This window comes from Chiloscyllium plagiosum, unplaced genomic scaffold, assembly GCF_037043375.1.
Source record: "Chiloscyllium plagiosum isolate Xiang-an unplaced genomic scaffold, Cpla_swu_hap1 HiC_scaffold_22, whole genome shotgun sequence".
Lineage (NCBI taxonomy): Eukaryota > Metazoa > Chordata > Chondrichthyes > Orectolobiformes > Hemiscylliidae > Chiloscyllium > Chiloscyllium plagiosum.
This window is the reverse complement of record NW_028270160.1, coordinates 57,873,865-57,893,317: the sequence shown is the minus strand read 5'-3', so window position 1 is coordinate 57,893,317 and position 19,453 is coordinate 57,873,865. Positions and strand designations below refer to the sequence as shown.

General features: G+C 43.5%; 1 protein-coding gene across 2 annotated transcripts in view; it reads right to left on the bottom strand.

The window, feature by feature from the left end:
• Positions 1-19,453, bottom strand: part of arid5b (AT-rich interaction domain 5B) — a 126,909-nt gene that overhangs the window by 21,991 nt on the left and 85,465 nt on the right. For both annotated transcript variants that reach the window (XM_043712312.2, XM_043712313.2), the window contains 4 exons: positions 18,720-18,838; positions 17,129-17,333; positions 7,952-8,004; positions 6,694-6,791 (listed from right to left, as the gene is read on the bottom strand). In XM_043712312.2, the coding sequence (XP_043568247.2) occupies positions 6,694-6,791; positions 7,952-8,004; positions 17,129-17,333; positions 18,720-18,838 (475 nt within the window). The remainder of the gene's footprint in view (positions 1-6,693; positions 6,792-7,951; positions 8,005-17,128; positions 17,334-18,719; positions 18,839-19,453) is intronic.

Here is a 19,453-nt window from a genome sequence, read left to right as displayed (position 1 = left end):
TTGCTCATTTGAGAGACTTTGGTGATGAGGAAATGGAGAATGATGCTCCATTTCGTACTGACTGCTTACTGGGATAAAGTTACAGTAAGATGAGCAGAGCTGGACACAGTGCCATATTCTGCTTTAAATTAGTCAGAGGAATTGTTTATTGAAGCTACTTCTGTTCATCATTCTGGAATTTGGACACTGCAAAATACCGGAATTGTTGTAGTCAGCAATTCAAATTAAGTTTCGTTGAATTGTTCACTGCAGTACGGAACCAAAGATCAACAAAATATGTTACTACATGCAGTTTGGCAACCTGCCAATTCTTATCTCGCTTGTAAAAGAAACAGATGACAATGAGTAGCTTCTTCCCTGTTATTCTTTAATCCTGTGCAGTTATAATTACCAGAACAGCAGACTGAATATGTCTTATTCAGGGAAGAGGACGGATCTTCAGATCAATTTGAACAGGGAGAAACCTGCAAAGTGTGTGTGTGTGGGGGGGGGGGGGGGGGGGGGGGGGGGTAAACTGTTGCAACGGAGCAAAAGATTAAGCAGCCTTTGGTGCACAGCAAGATCTCAAAATACACTTTCAGTGATGAGTAATTTTGCTTTCCAATAAGGCAGGGCATCACAACAATGCATGGATTGGCCAATTCATGGTTTGGGATTAAGGTAATTCATGTGATGAAACATTCTAGAATATTTTTACTCACGCTGGTCAACCCTACATAGATGTGAATCAACGTTGACATCAAAACAGTAGGTTTGATACAGTGACTATTTCACACGATTTGGTTCTTAAGTATGCAAATTTTCCTTTCAAAGAAAAGCTAGTCATATTATTTAATCCCTTAACATGGCCCATTGATGAAAAATTTAGCAGATCTGGCAGCAGCTGTGGTGACAGAAACAGAGTTAACGTTTCGAATCCAGCTCCAGATTGGCAATATTACCTCCATTTCTCTCACTGCACATTCTGCCAATCTACTGACATTCCCCAGCATTTAGAATCATAGAATCCCTACAGCGTGGAAACAAGCCCTTTGGCCCAACAAGTCCACAGTGACCCTCTGAAGAGTAACCCACCCAGACCCATTCACCCTACCCTATATTTACCCCTGACTAATGCACCTAATCTATACATCCCTGAACAGAGTGGCAATTTAGCATGGCCACTTCACCTAACCTGCACATCTCTGGATTGTGGGAGGAAACTGGAGCACCCAAAGGAAACCCACACAGACATGGACTCCACACATTCTCTGCATTTGATTCAGATTTCCAGCATCCACAGGGTTTTGCTTTGACATTGGCAAAAAAGTCACCTAACTCATGTCTTAGAGTAGACTTACTTTCTTTCCCTGTTTTAGTCAGTCTTAGAATCCTTTCCAGAAAAAATAATTTGTCAATCTGATGAAGTTTCTGCAGGAAATCATTGATTTTATCTTAAAGCACCTTTGGCAGATGCTACCTCAAGATGAGAGTTTGCAGAAACAAGTTTTACTTTCTTCAGGTGCAAATTTCTCAGATGAGAGGGGAAATACTTAAAGCACTGGGAAGGTGAAAAGTTGTAACCAATGTGCTGTAACTGTCAACATAAATGCAATACAACTCAACAAAATTAAAAAAAATGACAGTTGGGGATGATGTAAAAACATGTCTTCTTAAAAGCAGAAATTGTAGTAAAGGTTTAATTTCTTCGTCCAGTTAATTCTTTTCTACAAGCAAAGCATCAATCACTGGACAATTCCAGACTCTCCTCTTTAAAAACTGTCATGGACTCATTTTAAAAAAAATGTGTTTTAGTGATGTGGACAAGGTTGGGATTTACTACCCATCGCTAGTTACCCTCTTGATGTGGGCCAATTGCTTTATAAACGAGTGACTTGACAGGACAGCATAGAAGGCCATTAAGAATTAACTGCACAGCAGCAAACTGAAGTTACTAGTAGGTCCAACTGGGTGACAATAGCAGGGTTTCTTCCCTGAATGCCATTAACAAACCAGTTGGGTTTTCAACCGCAAGCTAACAGACTATTAACCAACATTCTGAGTGCCAGGAAATAGAAACTGGATTTCATTCTTCCCAATTTTACGGCTTGTAGACGTGGGATGTGAGCCCATGACCACTGCTGCATTTTAAAGAGGGAACACCCATCAATCATGAGGTGACTGGGGGGGTGGTGGTGGTACTCTTGGACCACTTTTCTACAGAAATGTTTCGGTGGGGAACAATTTCTCAGGATCTGCCTTTTAAGGAAAGCTTATTCACACAAGTTTGGTTACAATAAAGCACCAAGATGAAAGCCAATTAACATGTTAAGGACTCAGACCAGGAGCAGTTTTCCCCAAAGGGTATAGTGGATTGGTCTGCCTGCCTCAACACAGGTGGCGAGGACTGAGATGAGGAGACATGGTGTCACCCAAGTCTCCGGAATCTGTAGCCAGGATGGTGGTGGGTGTTCCATTATTGAACAGATTTCAGGTTGAGATGGGCAGGTTTGTGGTCTCTCAGGGAAATAGAAGGACATGGGAAGCCGACAGGAAAACTGTTGAAGTTTGTAGTAGTAGGTGAAGTTCAAGCTCGGAGATGAGCATATTGGACAGCTGAGCAGGCTCGATGGATTCAGTGGTCTACTTATGCTCCAGGGCTTTAAGGACTGGCTGGGCCAAACAAACCATCAGTCTGTCCATGTACAATCCACTCTGTATAACAAAACACATCAGCCACCACTGTTCCAGATATTTAGCAGGGGCTATCTGATATTGGCTCACTCCTCAGATTGTGGACAAAGACATGATAAAATAGAGGCAGGTAGAGACAGCGACCATTAGAAATCTTTTACTGCAGACATTCCCCCAAGGATGCATACGTTATGAAGGTAGTTCAAGACTACTTTGATTCAATCAAGACAACACTGAAGGGTGTAGAGAAGTCTAGCAGCTTCATTACTTTGTATTTTTACATGAGGACAAAGTCAAACTGATTGAATCAAATTCATAATTTTCTCCATATTTCAGTTGCCATCTGCAAAGTAAAACCATTTAACAACTGACATCCGGTCTCATTTCACTCAGGTTTATTGAGCCAAGTGATTTATTTCCGTAGACAACAGCCTGGCTGCCAGTAATGTTCACACTTATACAGCCAGAGCTGTACAGCACAGAAACCCCCCACTTTGGTCCAACTCACCCATGCTGATCAGATATCATAAATTAATCTAGTCCCATTTGCCAGATGGCCCATATGCCTCTAAACCCTTCCTACTCACAAACCCATTCAGATGCCTTTTAAATGTTGTGATTGTATTAGGTTCCAACACTTCCTCTGGCAGTTCATTCCATACACGCACTACCCTCTGCGTGATAAAGTTGCCCCTTAGGTTGCTTTTAAATATTTCCCCCTCATCTTAAACCTATGCCCTCTAGTTTTGGACTCCCCTACCATGGGAAAAGGCCTTGACCATTCAAGCTGTCCATGCCAGTCATGATTTTATAAACTTTTAGAAGGTCACCCCTCAGCCTCTGATTTCCAGGAAAATAGACCCAGCCTATTCAGCCCCTCCCTATAGCTCAAATCTTCCTGGCAACACCTTTGTAAATGTTTTCTGAACCCTTTCACAACACCTTTCCTACAGCACAGAAACAAGAACTGAACATTGTATTCCAAAAGTGGCCTATACAATATCCTTTACAATCGCAAATGACCTCCCTAACTCCTATACTCAATGCACTGAATAATGAAAGCAAGTTGTTTCATCAAACATATCTTGTATATTGAAAGCATTTTTTTCAGCCTCTTATAGATGCTCTGAGGCAGGTTCCAGATTGCTACAAAGACATGGCCACCTAACAGTGCTGATAAATTAGATGATACAAGGTCCAGGCAATACATTGAAATCTGACCCCCGTCTGTACTTCGCAAAGGAGGATATCAGTAAACTGGTCAACACAGGATGGACCCTACAATAAATACACCAACTTCTGGACGTGCAGAGAGAATGATCTCACCTGCAAATTTTTAGACAGTGTGTAACACTAAATCCTCAGGCTGACGGATCATTTAATGCTCCAGATAAGGAGGAGATTTCTTTTCAGATCTTGCCAGACGTTGCAGCCCACTTGCTGATTACAGATCCCTTGAATAGGTTGCAATGGCATTGTTGATGTTTTTTCATATTAACTCAAACAGATCCATGTTTACAACCTAATTACAGGGCTGAATAAAATTAACGTTAAACATACTCTTAGCAGTATCTCAGAGCACCTCATCAGAGCTGATTTACAGTTAATCATCAGGAATCCAACTAATTAAATCTGGAGCACTGAAGAACTTTAGCCAAGTGGCTGGTAATTTGTAATATATTCTGACAATGATGGATAGCTTTTGAGCAAATTAAGGCTGACTAAGACATTTATTTAAGAGTATCAGAGCTGATTTGAATTAAAACAAACTGGAGACAGGCTTGGACCAGTTTAAGCCTAAGGGACATTAGTGAAATCATCAGCATTAATTTATTCCTGCTTTGCTTAAACTAAAAGCTTCCATCCAGCATTTAAGACCACATCACAAGAAAGAAAAATCAAATGAATTCATTCTGCAGTGAATGCAAAACAAGCCACGTGAAAATAAACAGAAGGCTTGGTTCATGTTCTGAAACTGAGCACAATTCATCCCGACAATCCACTGCCCCATTTAATCATTTTAAAGTGCCGTAGCACAGCCTGAATTAGTAGCTTTCACAGAGCCAGCCACTGCTCTTGTTTTTGGAGGGGGGGGGGGGGAAACATCTCTAAATCAGGCCAATCCACCAGTTTCCACCACAAGCAGATAATCTTAAGAGTTTGACAGCTTGCCAGGGAGAAAAGCAGTAATAAAATCAAATACAAACAAAGAGGTGGCTGATATTAATTCAGCTCTGTACCAAATGCTGAAGATGCACTCAGAATAATGGGGGTTGGATCAAGCTTTCAAAGAACTGCATGATTCTTTCAATTTACCATCCCGGGATTAACCAGCGCTCCAGACTAACCAGCACTCCAGAGTCATGCAGCACAGAAACAGACCCTTTGGTCCAATTTATCCATGCTGACCAGACATCCCAATCTGACTTTGGCTCATTTGCCAGCATTTGGCCCATATCCCTCTAAACCCTTCCTATTCATACATCCATCCAGATGCCTTTTAAATGCTGTAATTGTACCAGCTTCCACCACCTTTGGAAGCTTGTTCCATACATGCACCACCCTGTGTGGAAAAAGTTACCTCAGGTCCCTTTTACAACTTTCCCCTCTCACTCTAAACTTATGGCCTCAAGTTTTGGACTCGCCCAACCTGGGAAAAAGACCTTGGCTATTCACCCTATCCATGCCCTCCTTAACTTTATAAACTTCAATAAAGGTCACCCTTCAGTCTCTGACACTACAGGGAAAAAGTTCCAGCCTATTCAGCCTCTCCCTATAACTCAAACCCTTCAGTCCCAGCAACATTCTTGTAAGTCTTTCCTACACCTTCCCATGTTTAGTAAACATCTTTCCGATAGGAGAGAGATCAGAATTGAAGCAATATTCCAAAAGTGGCCTCAATGTCCTGTACAGCAGCAACATGACATCCCCACTACTACACTCAATATTCTGACCAATGAAGGTGTGCACGCCAAATGTGTTCTCAACCTCCCTGTCTATGACTCCACTTTCAAAGGATCGATACACCGAGATCCCCAAGGTCTCCTTGGCCAGCAACACTCTCTAGCGCCCTACCATTAAACATACAAGTGCTGCTCTGGCTTGCCTTACCAAAATGCAACACTTCACATTTATCAAAATTAAACTCTGCCATTCCTCAGCCCACTGACCCATTTGATCAAGGTCCCATTGTACTGACAACCTTCTTCACTGTTGGTTCTGTAACCTACCTTGGTGTCAACTGCAAACTTACTAAACATGCCTCCCACTTCACATACAAATCATTTATACAAATGACAAAAAGCAGTGGACCCAGCACCAATCCTTGTGGCACATTGCTGGTCACAGGCCTCCAGTCTGAAAAACAACCCTTCACCGCCACCCTTTATCTCTGACCTTCAAGCCAATTTTGCATTCAGTTGGCTAGCTCCCCTTTGATCTCATGTGATCTAACCTCACTAATCAGTCTACCATGTAGAACCTTGTCAAGTGTTTTGAAGAAGTTCACATACACTGTCGACTGCTCTGCTTTCATTAATCTTCTTTGTCGCCTCTTTAAAAAAAAACTCAATCAAGTTCATGAGACTGGATTTGCCACACATGAAGCCATGTTGAGTATCCTTTTCCAAAGGCCTGTAAACCCTATCCCTCAGAACCCCTCTAATAACTTTGCCACCACTGACATCAGGCTCACCAGTCTATAGTTCCCTGGCATTTCCTTACAGCCTTTTAATATAAAAATGGTACCATGGCCATCACCCACTCCAGATCAGACACCCAGAATGCGCCATGTTAACCACAATGTAAATTGACCAGCATTGCAGATTAACGAGCACTGAAAATCAGATACCTGGAATTAACCAGCATTCCAGATAAACCAGCGCTGCAGATCAGATTCCCAGGTGAACCAGCGTTCCTGGCTTTGAAGGATTGCTAAAACCCATGATCACTTTACAACAGAAAGGCAAACGGAAAAGGCCTGTGCAATGTGAGAGTTCACCACAATGATCCAACCCTTACCTTTCATAATGCCTGCGAGTACACGTTGCTGCACTGGTACTGCCAGGATTGCCGCCCAATTCATCATATATCTGCTTCCACTGTCGACGAGCAGTTATCTATTCCAATCACAGGAAAACCTGGCATTAGTTGGTAGTCTGAGATTGAACACTCAGTAACCACTGCACAAGGAGCTTTCTATAGTCACCTGATTTACCCAGAACACGGTTTCCAAAATTCTACATTAGGTGCAGTTACAAGTGCAATTGAATGAAATAGCTGGATCATTGTAAGGCTTCTCATACTCCTCCTCCGTGATTCACAACTGTTGCCAGTTAAATGTACTTATTGCATTTTTGAAAGACAACTACAGCATAGTGTTACATCATCGCAAAAACATTCCCCTCAGACAAATGGGGAAACCCAGCTACACAGCAGCTAGTTTTGCATAAAAGCCCTGTATGAGAACAGTGTTAAGAAAATGGGTGCAATTTATAACATCTCACCTAAAAAGACAACCCCTTGGTACTGCACTGAGGGGCCAGTCTCGGTTTTGTACTTGAATTGCTGGACAGGGACATACCAACTTTCAAACTCAGGCTGAGCCATAATGACTTAGAAGTCAAGCTTTTTTTAAAAGAGTAAAACATATTTTCTTCCTGAACAAGTAGCTATTACATCAGATATTTTAACAGTCAAAAAATACAGGCCATGTAATGCGCAGACTGTAACTCAATCATATTGACTGACCAGACATGTAAAAGATGTGGACTTCCTTCCTCATTATACTGATAGGTTTCAATATTCCACATTAGCTTGTCAAAGGAACCATTGACAAATGGCCTTTCCAATTCTTTAACAACCATTACTGACTCACTTTGCAGCCATTAATACTTTCCCATATTACAAACGAACAGATGCAAAGCAAGCAGCCAAGTTAAAAATTCCTTTCTCTAGTTTTGGCTTGGTTTTATAATTGTCCCCTTTGAGAGGCAACATGGGAAAAAATTACAGAGCTCACTTTTTCTCCTTGACAGAGGAGCTGTTACATGTGTTTTCCACTTATAGCATTTTACAATAAATCTGCTCCATTCTAAATCTGGATCTAATCTCTAGCCTCTGTGCAAAAAAAATGATTCTATAAACACATACAGAATGGTTACAGCCATTCTAAGAATTCATCAGAGCCACTGTTTATTTATACAAAGTGCTGAATGACAAGGCTGAAAGGGGCAAAGTTACAGAGCGGTAATCGTTAGCAAGGGAATATTGGACTTACCGCTTCATATCCTCCGAGAGTTTGAGCTGCTTGAAACATGGTCCAAAGGTTAACTGTTATAAAAGGACAATATGTGCAAAAATAAGAATTATGGAGAAATAGAAACATAGCAACTGTATTCATTTACAGAGCACAAGAAGAGGCAGCATTAAGCACACCACTTGTGCTATATATAAAAACAAATTATCAGGCACAAAGTACTTTAAGAACAATGCACTGTGCTAACAAGCCAGCTACCCCTGGGTGTTTAATAACTGCCTGGTGTAGAGGTGTCCAAGACTTTTCTTTCTCAGCTCCATAGGGAAACATCGCGGGCCCCTACTGGCAGCGTCCACAATAAAGAAAGAAATACATCTGTATAGATTTCACCACTGCTGGACATCGCAAGTTTCTCCAGCACTTTTGAAGGATGGTGCCCCCTGTAAATGGAGGAGACAGCAGCCAAATGCATCCTGCAATGTTTCACAAACAGCAGTTACATCATGAACAGGCAGATTGTTCCAGTGAATAAACACCGAAAGAACTGTGGATGCTGTAAGTCAGAAACAAAAATAGAACTTGGTGGAAAGGCTCAGCAGGTCTGGCAGCATCTGTGGAGAGTTAGTGTTTTGGGTCGACTGACCCTTCCTCGGATTGTTCCAGTGATGTTTGCTGAGGGATACCTATTGTGCAGAACACTGGGTGACTTCCCGGTCTCTGTTTCGACACAGAGTTACGAGTTCTCCTTCATCCTTCCAAGGAGGGCATTAGTTTAACATCCCAGCCAAAGACAACACCGCCAGCAGCACGGCACACCCTCCGTACAACACTGGGATAAACATCAAATCTGGGGAGGAGAACTGAGAACAACCTGACACAGAGGTGAGGATAACACCTGACATCTAACTCGAGCTGTAGAAACTGAAAAGGTTTCAGATCCACCAATAATGGATTGGAAACAATCCATGTCCAAAGCTGGTCACCAGGTTGAGGGGTTGGACACATGTTTAATGGTGTTCATGAGTCAAGGACAAACTATTCAGTCACGCAATCTTTCATCGTGCATGAAAAATGGTATTTCAAAACAACAATATAAATTTGATTCACATGGAGTTCTGTACCCAACATATGGGAGTCAACTGCTTTAGCAGAGCTTCTGAACCACAATGTCTGCTCAGAATGGACTGCAACAAGGTTGACTTTTTCTTACTCAGCCAGTCAATCACATCCCCATCCTCCCCATGTTGGGCCACCATTCTCTGGACAGTTCTCCACTGCTAATCACCATATTGGCTATCTTCACAGAAGGACTCAGCACAAGTAACATTCAGATGCCTTCAGGCTTTTGATAACTGCTGACAATCACTAAACTTCTTAAATTTCAAAGCTCTTCTAGAATACAGTGGTAACAGAGTTTGTTATAATGGGGCAGCTTTGTTATTAAAGCACACAGGAAGCTAGTACCCTGACAATCGCCCCCCAGTGCCCACATCGCTAGGTGCTAACATTCCGGCTTCCAGGCTGCCTGAGAAAGGTGAAACCATGAATTAAATTATTCCCAACACAGCCTAGAAGGACAAGGGTAACAGGTACTTGGGAACACCACCACCTGAAAGTTCCCCTCCGAGCCACTCTCCACCCTGATTTGGAAATACACCGCCAGTCCTTCACAGGCGTTGCGTCAAAATCCTGGAATTCCCTCCCTATCGGCTTTGTGGGTCAACCCACAGCACGTGGACTGCAGTGAATCAAGAAGGCAGCTCACCACAAACTTGGAGGGCAAATGGAGGTGGGCTATCAATGCTAGCCAGGTAGCGACGCCCAAGTCCCACAAAGGAATAAAACAAAAAAGAAGAGGTGGTTGTGTGTTCCCAGTGTCCAACCCTGCAGCATGTAGCTTTATTCATAATATGGTTTGGGTCCACAATGGAGTACTTAAATAATGAAATTTACAATGTACTCCACAGTCTATAATGTATCAGTTTACAAATTTTATAAACCATTTTAATTCCATATTCCTTCTTTTAATATCCTGTCTACCGCTTCCCTGTTACCCACAGAATTTGTGTATTTTAATTATTCCTTGATTGGAACCTGTGTTTATGTGAAGGCTATGGGGTTTTCTCGTGCCACAATTCAGACTTTGAGCTATGAACCTTTTACATGATTCAAATACCATCATTATTTTAAAAAGGAGTCCTTTCGCATTGCAATCCACTCTGTGAAAATCTGCGTCAACAGCAAAGCCAAGGTTAGCAGTGGCAAGTTAGACTTGTGGAAGCTGGTATGTGGGGAGGGGCTGGTGTTAAATGAGGAACAGGGAGTGGAAAAGGACAATCCTTTTATTTTGACAGCACACTGACTAACCTTGGGATGAGAGTCGTGAACCACTGCAGGTAGAATGTGTTGGATTCTTTCGAATAACTTGCGGAAGCAACTACAAGGGCAACACTGAGGAAGGTGACCATCGGGATTTAAATTCTGGGGGTGATCCTCAAAAACAACCTAGTAGCTAATAGGTTAAAAGCTGCGGACAGGCTGTAGACGACAAGGCAGAATAGTGTGCTGCAGCCTCCATTACAAGTTTGTTTTGGTGACTGTGACTTGGGCCCTTGCAATGCTTCAATGAATGATTCAAGTTCCAACCGGGATTGTGAATGTGGTGACGAAATGAGGAGCTCAACAGCAAAGGAGATCTTCAAGGATAAATATAAAGAGGAGAAGCTGATCAAACAGGGACAGTAACTAAAGGCAAATAGTGTTGACTGTGTGATGAGACACGTGATTACATGTGGATCCACAGTTTTAAAGGAAAGGGAAATAGTGCCTATGTGAACAAATCCTTAAAAAAAAATCAGGAAGGCACTGGCCAAGAAAAACAGAAATACAAATATGAACAATCATTTCAAAACTTGAAGCAATTCCTGTATATTACAAAGTACTTGTATTATAGATTATATTACTGACTACCTAATTAAAAAGAATGTACATGTAATTTAGAGAGGCATAATTACAAAGATGCTATTTTATTCTACTTATGATCTTAAGACCCACTTGATTCACATTATCCCAATATCTTCAGTATAGCCTAGAGTAGCGCACAATATGAATGCTCTGCAGTTAGAAAATGTCCTGAAGTATTTTAAAGCTGCTGGTACAATTGCAACATTTAAAAGGCATCTGGATGGGTATAAATAGGAAGGGTTTGGAGGGATATGGGCCGGGTGCTGGCAGGTGGGACTAGATTGGGTTGGGATATCTGGTCGGCATGGACGGGTTGGACCGAACGGTCTGTTTCCATGCTGTACATCTCTATAACTCAAAAAGGAATTAGGAAGCCTAAAAAGAGGCCATGAAATGTCCTTGGCATGCAGGATTAAGGAAAATCCCAAGGTGTTTTAGACAAATATAAAGGAGCAAGAGGATAGCTGGGGAAAGTGTAGGTCCACTCAAGGACACAACAGGGACTGTGTGTGCGTGGAGCTGAACCCAGAGGAAGTGGATGAGATCTTTAAATTCTTTCGTCGGTATTCACAAAGGAGAATGACATGGTGGATGGGGAATCTCAAGAGGGGTATGTTGATATTCTAAGACACGTCAACATAAAAAAAAAAGGTGGTGTTTTGAAAAGCATTAAAGGTAGACAAGCCCCCAAGACTGATGGGATCTATCTCAGAATGCTGAGGGAACAGGTGAGGAAATTGCTGGGGCCCTGTATGAAATCTTGATATCGTCTTTAGTCACAGGAGAGTGCCCGGAGGATTGGAGAATAGCCAACTTTGTTCCTTTGTTTAGAAGGGCAACAGATTTAATCCAGAATTTAATACAGGCTGGTAAACCTTATGTCAGTGGTAGGGAAATTATTGGAGAAGATTCTTAGGGATAGGATTTACTCACATTTGGAAAAATAAAGACTCATTAGCGATAGGCAACTTGGCTTTGTGCAGGGAAGGTCATGTCTCTTAAACTCTAGTTTTTGAGGAAGTGACAAAGACGATTGATAAGGGCAGGGTGGTAGTTGTTGTCTGTATGGACTTCAGCAAGTGCTTTGACAAGGTCCATCATGGGAGGGGCTGATACAAATGGTGAAGTCACATGGGACCCATGGTGAGCTCGTAAGATGGATACGATACTGGCTTAGCTCATAGAAGACACAGATTAGCAGTGGAAGGGTGTTTTTCAGATTGAAGATCTGTGACTAGTAGTGTTCTGCGGGGATCAGTGCTTGGACTCCTGTTGTTTGTAATAATATATATATTACAAACAATATAGAAATGATTTAGAGGAGAATGTAGGTGGCCTGAACAGTAAGTTTGCAAATGACACAAAGATTGGGGGAGTTGCATATAGTAAAGAAGATAGCCAGATATAGATAGGTTGGAATCTTAGGCATACAAATGGCAAATGGAGTTTAATCCAGACAAATACTAGGTGATGCATTTTAGAAGATCTAATGTTGGAGAGAAGTATACAGTAAATGGCAGAACCCTTAGTAGCATCAACATAGAGGGATCGAGATGTACAGGTCCACAGCTCCCTGAAAGTGACAACCCAAGTGGTGGTTAAGAAGGTATATGACTTTAATTTGGAATATGTACAATTCTGGTCATTACACTACCAGCAGGATGTGGAGGCTTTGGAAGGGGTACAGAAACAGTTTCCCAGGATGTCACCTGGTTTGGATAGTATTAGCTATGAGGAGAGATTGGACAAACTTGCTTTGTTTTTCACTTGAACCTTGGAGGATATAGGGCGACCTGACAGATGTTAACAAAATTCTGACAGGCATGGATAGAGTCATTTTCCCAGGGTGGAAATGTCAATTACTCGGGGACATAGATTTAAGGTAAAATGGGGTAAGCTTAAAGGAGATGAGAGAGGCAAGTTTTTTTTGTACACTCTGAGGGGTAAGTGCCTGGAATGCATTGCCAGAGGAGGTGGATACAATAGCAGCATTTCAGAAGCATCATGATAATAATATGAATAGGCAGGGAAGAGAGGGATATGGATTGTGGAGAGGGAAGAAAGTTTTTAAGTTTAGAAAGGCATTATGTGCCAATGCAGCCTTGGTAGGCCCAAGGACCTGCTGTTCTTTGTTCTCTTGTAACACCATTCATAGGCTCTACAGATCAAAGATAAAACAAATTATACTTTATATCCTCACTGCAATCTGAAGGAAGCGTTTCAAGATAAGCCAAATGAGTGCACCTGCACGACAGTGATTTCCACACTAATTGTGCTCACAGTGATGAATCCATTTTATTAAATTCCAATCTAATACAGACTCATCGTTGTGCTAAAGCTGTAGACAAGTCTAATAGTTTAGTGATTATAGAATTGGACAAGGAATCCAGAAACCAGGGTTAGATTTTTAGTTGTTGGACCCTATCACATTACTGGGAATAAATGTTGGGGGTTGGGAACCCAATAATATCAGCCACTTCCCAAGGCTTCGAGCAATTTGAAAAATCCCATCAGTGCAGCGCTCGGGAGTCCTTTCATCTGAGACGGGAGGTGTTAGTGCAGGGAGGACAGGGCGATGGGGGAAAGCAAAGGGCTTGTGTTCTCAAGAAGAGTCACTGGATCCAAATGTTAACTCGGCTTTTTCTCCATAGATGGTGCCAAGCCTGCTGAGTTTTTCCAGCAATTTCAGTTTGTGCATCTGGTTCACAATACTCTTAAGGGAAGGAAATCTGCCGTCCTTACCTGGTGCAGTCTACGTGTGACTCCAGACTTACAGCAATATGTTTGACTCTTAACTGCCCCCTGAAATGGCATGACAAGCCATTCAGTTCAGTTGCAGTTAAGGATATGCAACAAATGCTAGCCTTGTCAGTGAGGTCCATGTTCCATCAAAGAGACAATGGCATCATGGCTGTTTTGTCCCTCCATTCTAATTGCCCAACCTTGGCCTGTATCCTTGATGTCTTACCTAACAAAAAAATTCTCAGTCCATGCTGAAATTGAAGACTAGGTTTTGTTGAACTGGAGAATAGCAGAGAACAAGAGCACATGATCAGTGTTGGCTGGTCCGAGCAGGTGGAAGAGTCAAACCTGCGTGTGTGCAATATCATTGCCACCTCTCAGCTGAGTGTGCTTGATGAGCTGGGCCCTGCTGTTGAACAGGGCAGTTAGCCCCGCTGATGTTACAGTGGGATGTGCTGGTCGTGAAGACCACCATGGGCTCAATTGTGGGTCAGAGGCCCAAAACTCTAACGCTCAGTGACTGGCAGCTTGCCCTCTTCTGAGAGTCTCAATAGGACAGATCAGTGACTTCAAACAAGCCAAGCGTTCAATACCAGGACAGGCTGGTGAATGAAGGCTCTTTCAGTGACCAACTTGAAGAGTGGCATGCAACCAAAAACACAGCCACGAGCCCATGGACATGGCAGTTGAGTGCCGTCATGCAGCCACGGGTGTAAGATTAGTCAGAAATACAGTAACTAGTTCTCTAGGTACATGATCAGCTGTCAGAGCTGCAGATAATCATGGTCTCTGTGATTAATCCTATATCTCCTGCAGCTCAAACAGCTTATCACACAGCTAGATAACTGGTAGTCCTTCAACCAGTAGCGTATGTGTACCGCACAAGGCGACAGTGCCTCACTAGCAGCCGTTATTATTAAAGCTGCGGGTTTGAGAGGAGGTCAAGACAGGTCAGTTACACCCCAGAGCTCAGGGAAGCTGGCAGTCATCCTGACTCAGTGAGGTAGAGGGGCAGCCAGCCTGTCTCAGTGAGGTAGAGGGGCGGGCAGCCAGCCTGACTAAGTGAGGTAGAGGGGCTCCCCACAGGCCCAGAGCACTACAGGACTTACAACTGATAAATGGACAGAGCGCAAACTGTCCCACTCCTGGAACCTCCCAGATTAAGATGTCAGATGAGCATGTGTTATAAACGTGAGGGCACTGGTGACTTTCACTGCCATGTCGTAATGTGAATGCCCTCATGTCAGGGCAGAGTGGGGGGGAGCCTTTTCAGGAAAAAAACAACACTTGTTTTCAAAAGACACAGAGCAGAATCTGTCATCATGTGCCTCCTGCCTAGCCAGAATTTTGGTGCAAGCAGTGAGCCCTGAATGGTGTCTGAGCTCCTAAACGCTCAACTTCCTTCTCCATTTAAACAGGGTAGCTCTGGCTATAATGAGACAAGGTCTCTGTTATTCACACCTCTGGGGTGGCTGGGCTGATTATGTTCACACACGTTATGTGAACACACATTGGGAATGGCTGCATAATTCTATATTTACTTCCCAGGAGCTGCCTTCAAAAAGGTCTTAACAAGTAGTGAACAACACTTCTCATTGTAGAAGCTGGGCTGAGGAGTGGCAGATGGAGTTCAGCCCTGTCAAGTGAGGTTGTCCATTTTGGAATGACAAATAAGAATGCGGAATACAGGGTAGGGTTCTTAGTAAGGTGGAGGAGCAGAGGGATCTTGGGGTCTATGTTCATTGATCTTTGAAAGTTGCCACTCAGATGGATAGAGCTTGTAAGAAGGCCTATGGTGTATTAGCGTTCGTTAGCAGAGGGATTGAATTCAAGAGTCGTGAAGTGATGTTGCAGCTGTACAGGACCTTGGTAAGGTCACAGTTGGAGTACTGTGTGCAGTTCTGGTCGCCTCACTTTAGGAAAGATGTGGAAGCTTTGGAGAGGGTGCAGAGGAGATTTACCAGGAGGTTGCCTGAAATGGAGAATAGGTCATATGAAGATAGGTTGAGAGTGCTAGGCCTTTTCTCATTGGAACGGCGAAGGATGAGGGGTGACTTGATAGAGGTTTATAGGATGATCAGGGGAATAGATAGAGTAGACAGTCAGAGACTTTTTCCCCGGGTACAACAGAGTGTTACAAGGGGACATAAATTTAAGGTGAAGGGTGGAAGGTATAGGGGGGATGTCAGGGGTCGATTCTTTACCCAGAGAGTGGTGGGGGCATGGAATGCGCTGCCTGTGGGAGTGGCAGAGTCAGAATCATTGGTGACCTTTAAGCGGCAATTGGATAGGTACATGGATAGGTGCTTAAGCTAGGACAAATGTTTGGCACAACATCGTGGGCCGAAGGGCCTGTTCTGTGCTGTATTGTTCTATGTTCTAAACACAACAACAGTTAGCTCAGAGTATTGGCTGTCTCTTTTACTGACGAGATAGAGTTTAATTCTTGTCTGACAATTCCCAAGAACCATTCTGTCAACACATTATATCACATCCTCAACTCCTTTTTGGGGACATGTTTCCAACTTTGCCATAACGACTGTAAGGGGTGACTCAATCTTACCCAAAAAGCTTCACTCTGCCAGCAATTTACAGACGAGATCATTCACCCGAGGGGGGGGATTGTTCAGGCTGCTGGAGCTGCCTGAGACAGTATCGCAGCTCAGACTAGAACACAAACCCAGATGACAAACTCGTCACACTAACATTCACCTTAGTGTCATCCTGGCTTACAAAAACCAGTTCCTGGATCAATGTAATCTTTAAATGTATTATAGATTGTAGAGCTCTTCCATTGGGCAGGAGGGTACCAGCCCATTAATTTTTAAAATAGGGGGAAGTGGCTAGCAAGATGGCCCACAATCTCGCAGCAATTGTGTCATGGATGAAAGGTGTCCCTCGCAGAATTCTTAAGTGGCTGATCAAGGGCCTTTTTTGCAACTCCCTGGCATTTTACCGTCACTGGGGAGGGGCACCACCACAGCAGCCTCCCGATTGGCTCAGTGAGGGTGGTCTTCCTTTGCGTGCATTCCCTGTAATGGTCACTTCTCCCCTTACAACAGCACTGCCCGCCTTCACCATCACCCAGCCTGGGGCCTGCCTGAATGGCTACAGCATCCTCCTCCCATCAATATCCTAATTGCAGGAATTTTAGAGGCCACCGATCCATTGATACTCCCTCATCCTCCGGGTGCAGTCTCTGCAATGGCCACCACTCCAGATTTAATAGGGGGCGGCAGTCCCCACCCACAGACATTGCTGCTGGCGAGATGTGGCCCAGGTACCGACTGCCAAAGTGGGTTTGAAAGCTCCCACCACACCCCACTAGCATTTTGCTAACCTGAGATTTCTGTTGCCACCACAACATCCAGTCTCTTGATTTCCTACATATAGCACATACAGATTAGCACGTGTAGGCTAGCAAGCTCAGTGATGCAAACGGGTTTTCCACAGAACTTTTCAAAATGCCAAAACTCAAGAGGTGGCACTTACTCTGTTTAAATCCGAGGTACGGTATCCGTTCTATTGGCGTATTTCTTTCCTTCATGTATTTGTAAAGTGTGACGAGGAATGTTTGTTCCTCAGCTCTGCATTCTTCATCAGCTGCAACCTCGGATTTCTCATCAGCCGGGGGATTTTTGCAGTTGCTGCTGTTATTCTTGGGTTTCACCATCGTGGCTTTGGGCTCACATTTTGCCTGAGATGGAAAACAAGAACAAAATTTACAACAGTGCTGCGGCTCAAAAGGTCAGTACGAGTGACTGCTATACAAGTTCAGCCGTTCATCTATTCAGAGACTTCCACAGAATCTTTCAGCCAATGGAGTACTTTTGAGGTGCAAGTCATTGGTACAATGACAAAGGCAAGCAGCAGGCTCCCACAAACAGCAATATGACAATGACTACATCATCAGAGTATTTTTTTCCAAAAAAGTGATCGATTGGGGGATAAATATTGGCCAGGACGCCAGGGACAATGCCCCTGCTCCTTTTCAAGATAAGGTCACAGAATCTTTCCTTCCATCTGAAGGGGGCAGCCGGTGGGGCCTCACTCTAAGACCTCACCTAGAACCCTGACAATGCCAGCTTGGATGACGCACTCACATTTCTCCTTTGCTGCTGGCATTAACAACAAATCTAAGAGTTCAGGTTCAAGACAGACTCATTGAGGGGAGGGAAAGAATTAGAATTAGAATCTCTACAGTATGGGCACAGACCCTCCAGCCCAACAAGTCCACACCAACCCTCTGAAGTGCAACCCACCCAGATCCATTCTGCTACATCTATTACTCTATATTTACCCCTGACTAATGCACCTAGCCTACACATCCCTGAACACTACAGGCGATTTAGCTTGGCCAATTCACTTAATTTGCACATCTTCAGATTCTGGGAGGAAATCAGAGCACCCGGAGGAAACCCATGCAGACACGGGGAGAATGTGCAAACTCCACACAGAAATTAGTCCAAGGCTGGAATTAAACCGGGTCCCTGTCGGTGTGAGGCAGCAGTTCTAACCACTGAACTGCACCATAGTGAGCAGACCTCTGCTCATTGCACCTTAATAAAAACTAATGGTATACATGGCAGCCTGAGATACACGAGGCTCTAGTATTACTGTTATATCATTGAAATACGAGTGCTTCTAGCTCTCAATCTAATCCAATTTCATTTCATCTATAAATCCAACAAACTCCACCCACACAGTGCTATTTATGCCCATTGGGGAGCAGCTCCAATACATCATTGCAAGATTATTCCAGGGTCTTATAGCCCTTATGAATGATGGTGTTGGACTTGAGCCCCCCATCTCCTCACTCCTCTGAAACAGCTAGCTGTGGGGTATGGTTTTATGTTGCGCTCAGAAGGCAGCCGCCAACCCCTGGCAGCAGCCTGAATCCTGCGCTCAAATCGTCGGGAGTGGGACTTGAATACACATCCTCCTGATTCGAGCAACAGCGTTCTTCACTGGGCTGTAGCTGACACTGCTGTCAACCCTGCGAGCAAGTAGCAAACAATAATAAAGAAAAAAGGCTGCCATGGCAAAAGATACCAGGCATGAAAAGAGCTGAACTAGACCATACTTTGGCACTGGCTTTTCCATCCGAATCCTCGTTGGAATCTCTCAGGCCATTCAGAGCTTGGGTGTCCCGCTTCTGGGAGGGGGGTTTCTTCTTCCGTGGGCGCCCTTTGAGATTTGGTGCTGAAAATAAAAGAATGGGGAACAGTTTCAGAAACTCAAAGAGCAACAATCAGATAATGCTTATTGCAAGTACAGTTCTGTGCTGATATTAAAAAGGGCAAACCCACATTGGTCTAACCAAACTGATTATTAAACATATACAATTAGGAGCATTGCTCAATGAACCTTCCCATTAAAAAGGTACAGGAGCCCTTAATGCTCTATTGATGCCCAGTAAAATGCTGCCATCATTCCAATACCCCATTGAGAATGCAGACAGCCCACTGTGGATGACAGCTCTACATGTATTGAGTGTGTACATTCTATGCAGCTGCACTTTTTCACTGCTATAAATAACTTCACTGCAAAATATTTAACTAAGCACAATTTCTTCAGCTGCAATCGCAAAAAAAAGGGAAAGTTTTCACAGCAATGACATTTTGTTTCACTTCCAAATTTTTCTCACCCCTTCCCAGGTGCACCAATTAAAAAAAAATCCTGCAACAACGACTGGGCTCCTTTGCATAGCCACAACCCTGCTATTGGTGAGTTGCCAGTGGCCCCCAATCATTGCTGCGCCATGTTTAGATTGGCACCAGAAGGTCACTCGCAGCAAGACATTTGCAATTTGTGTGC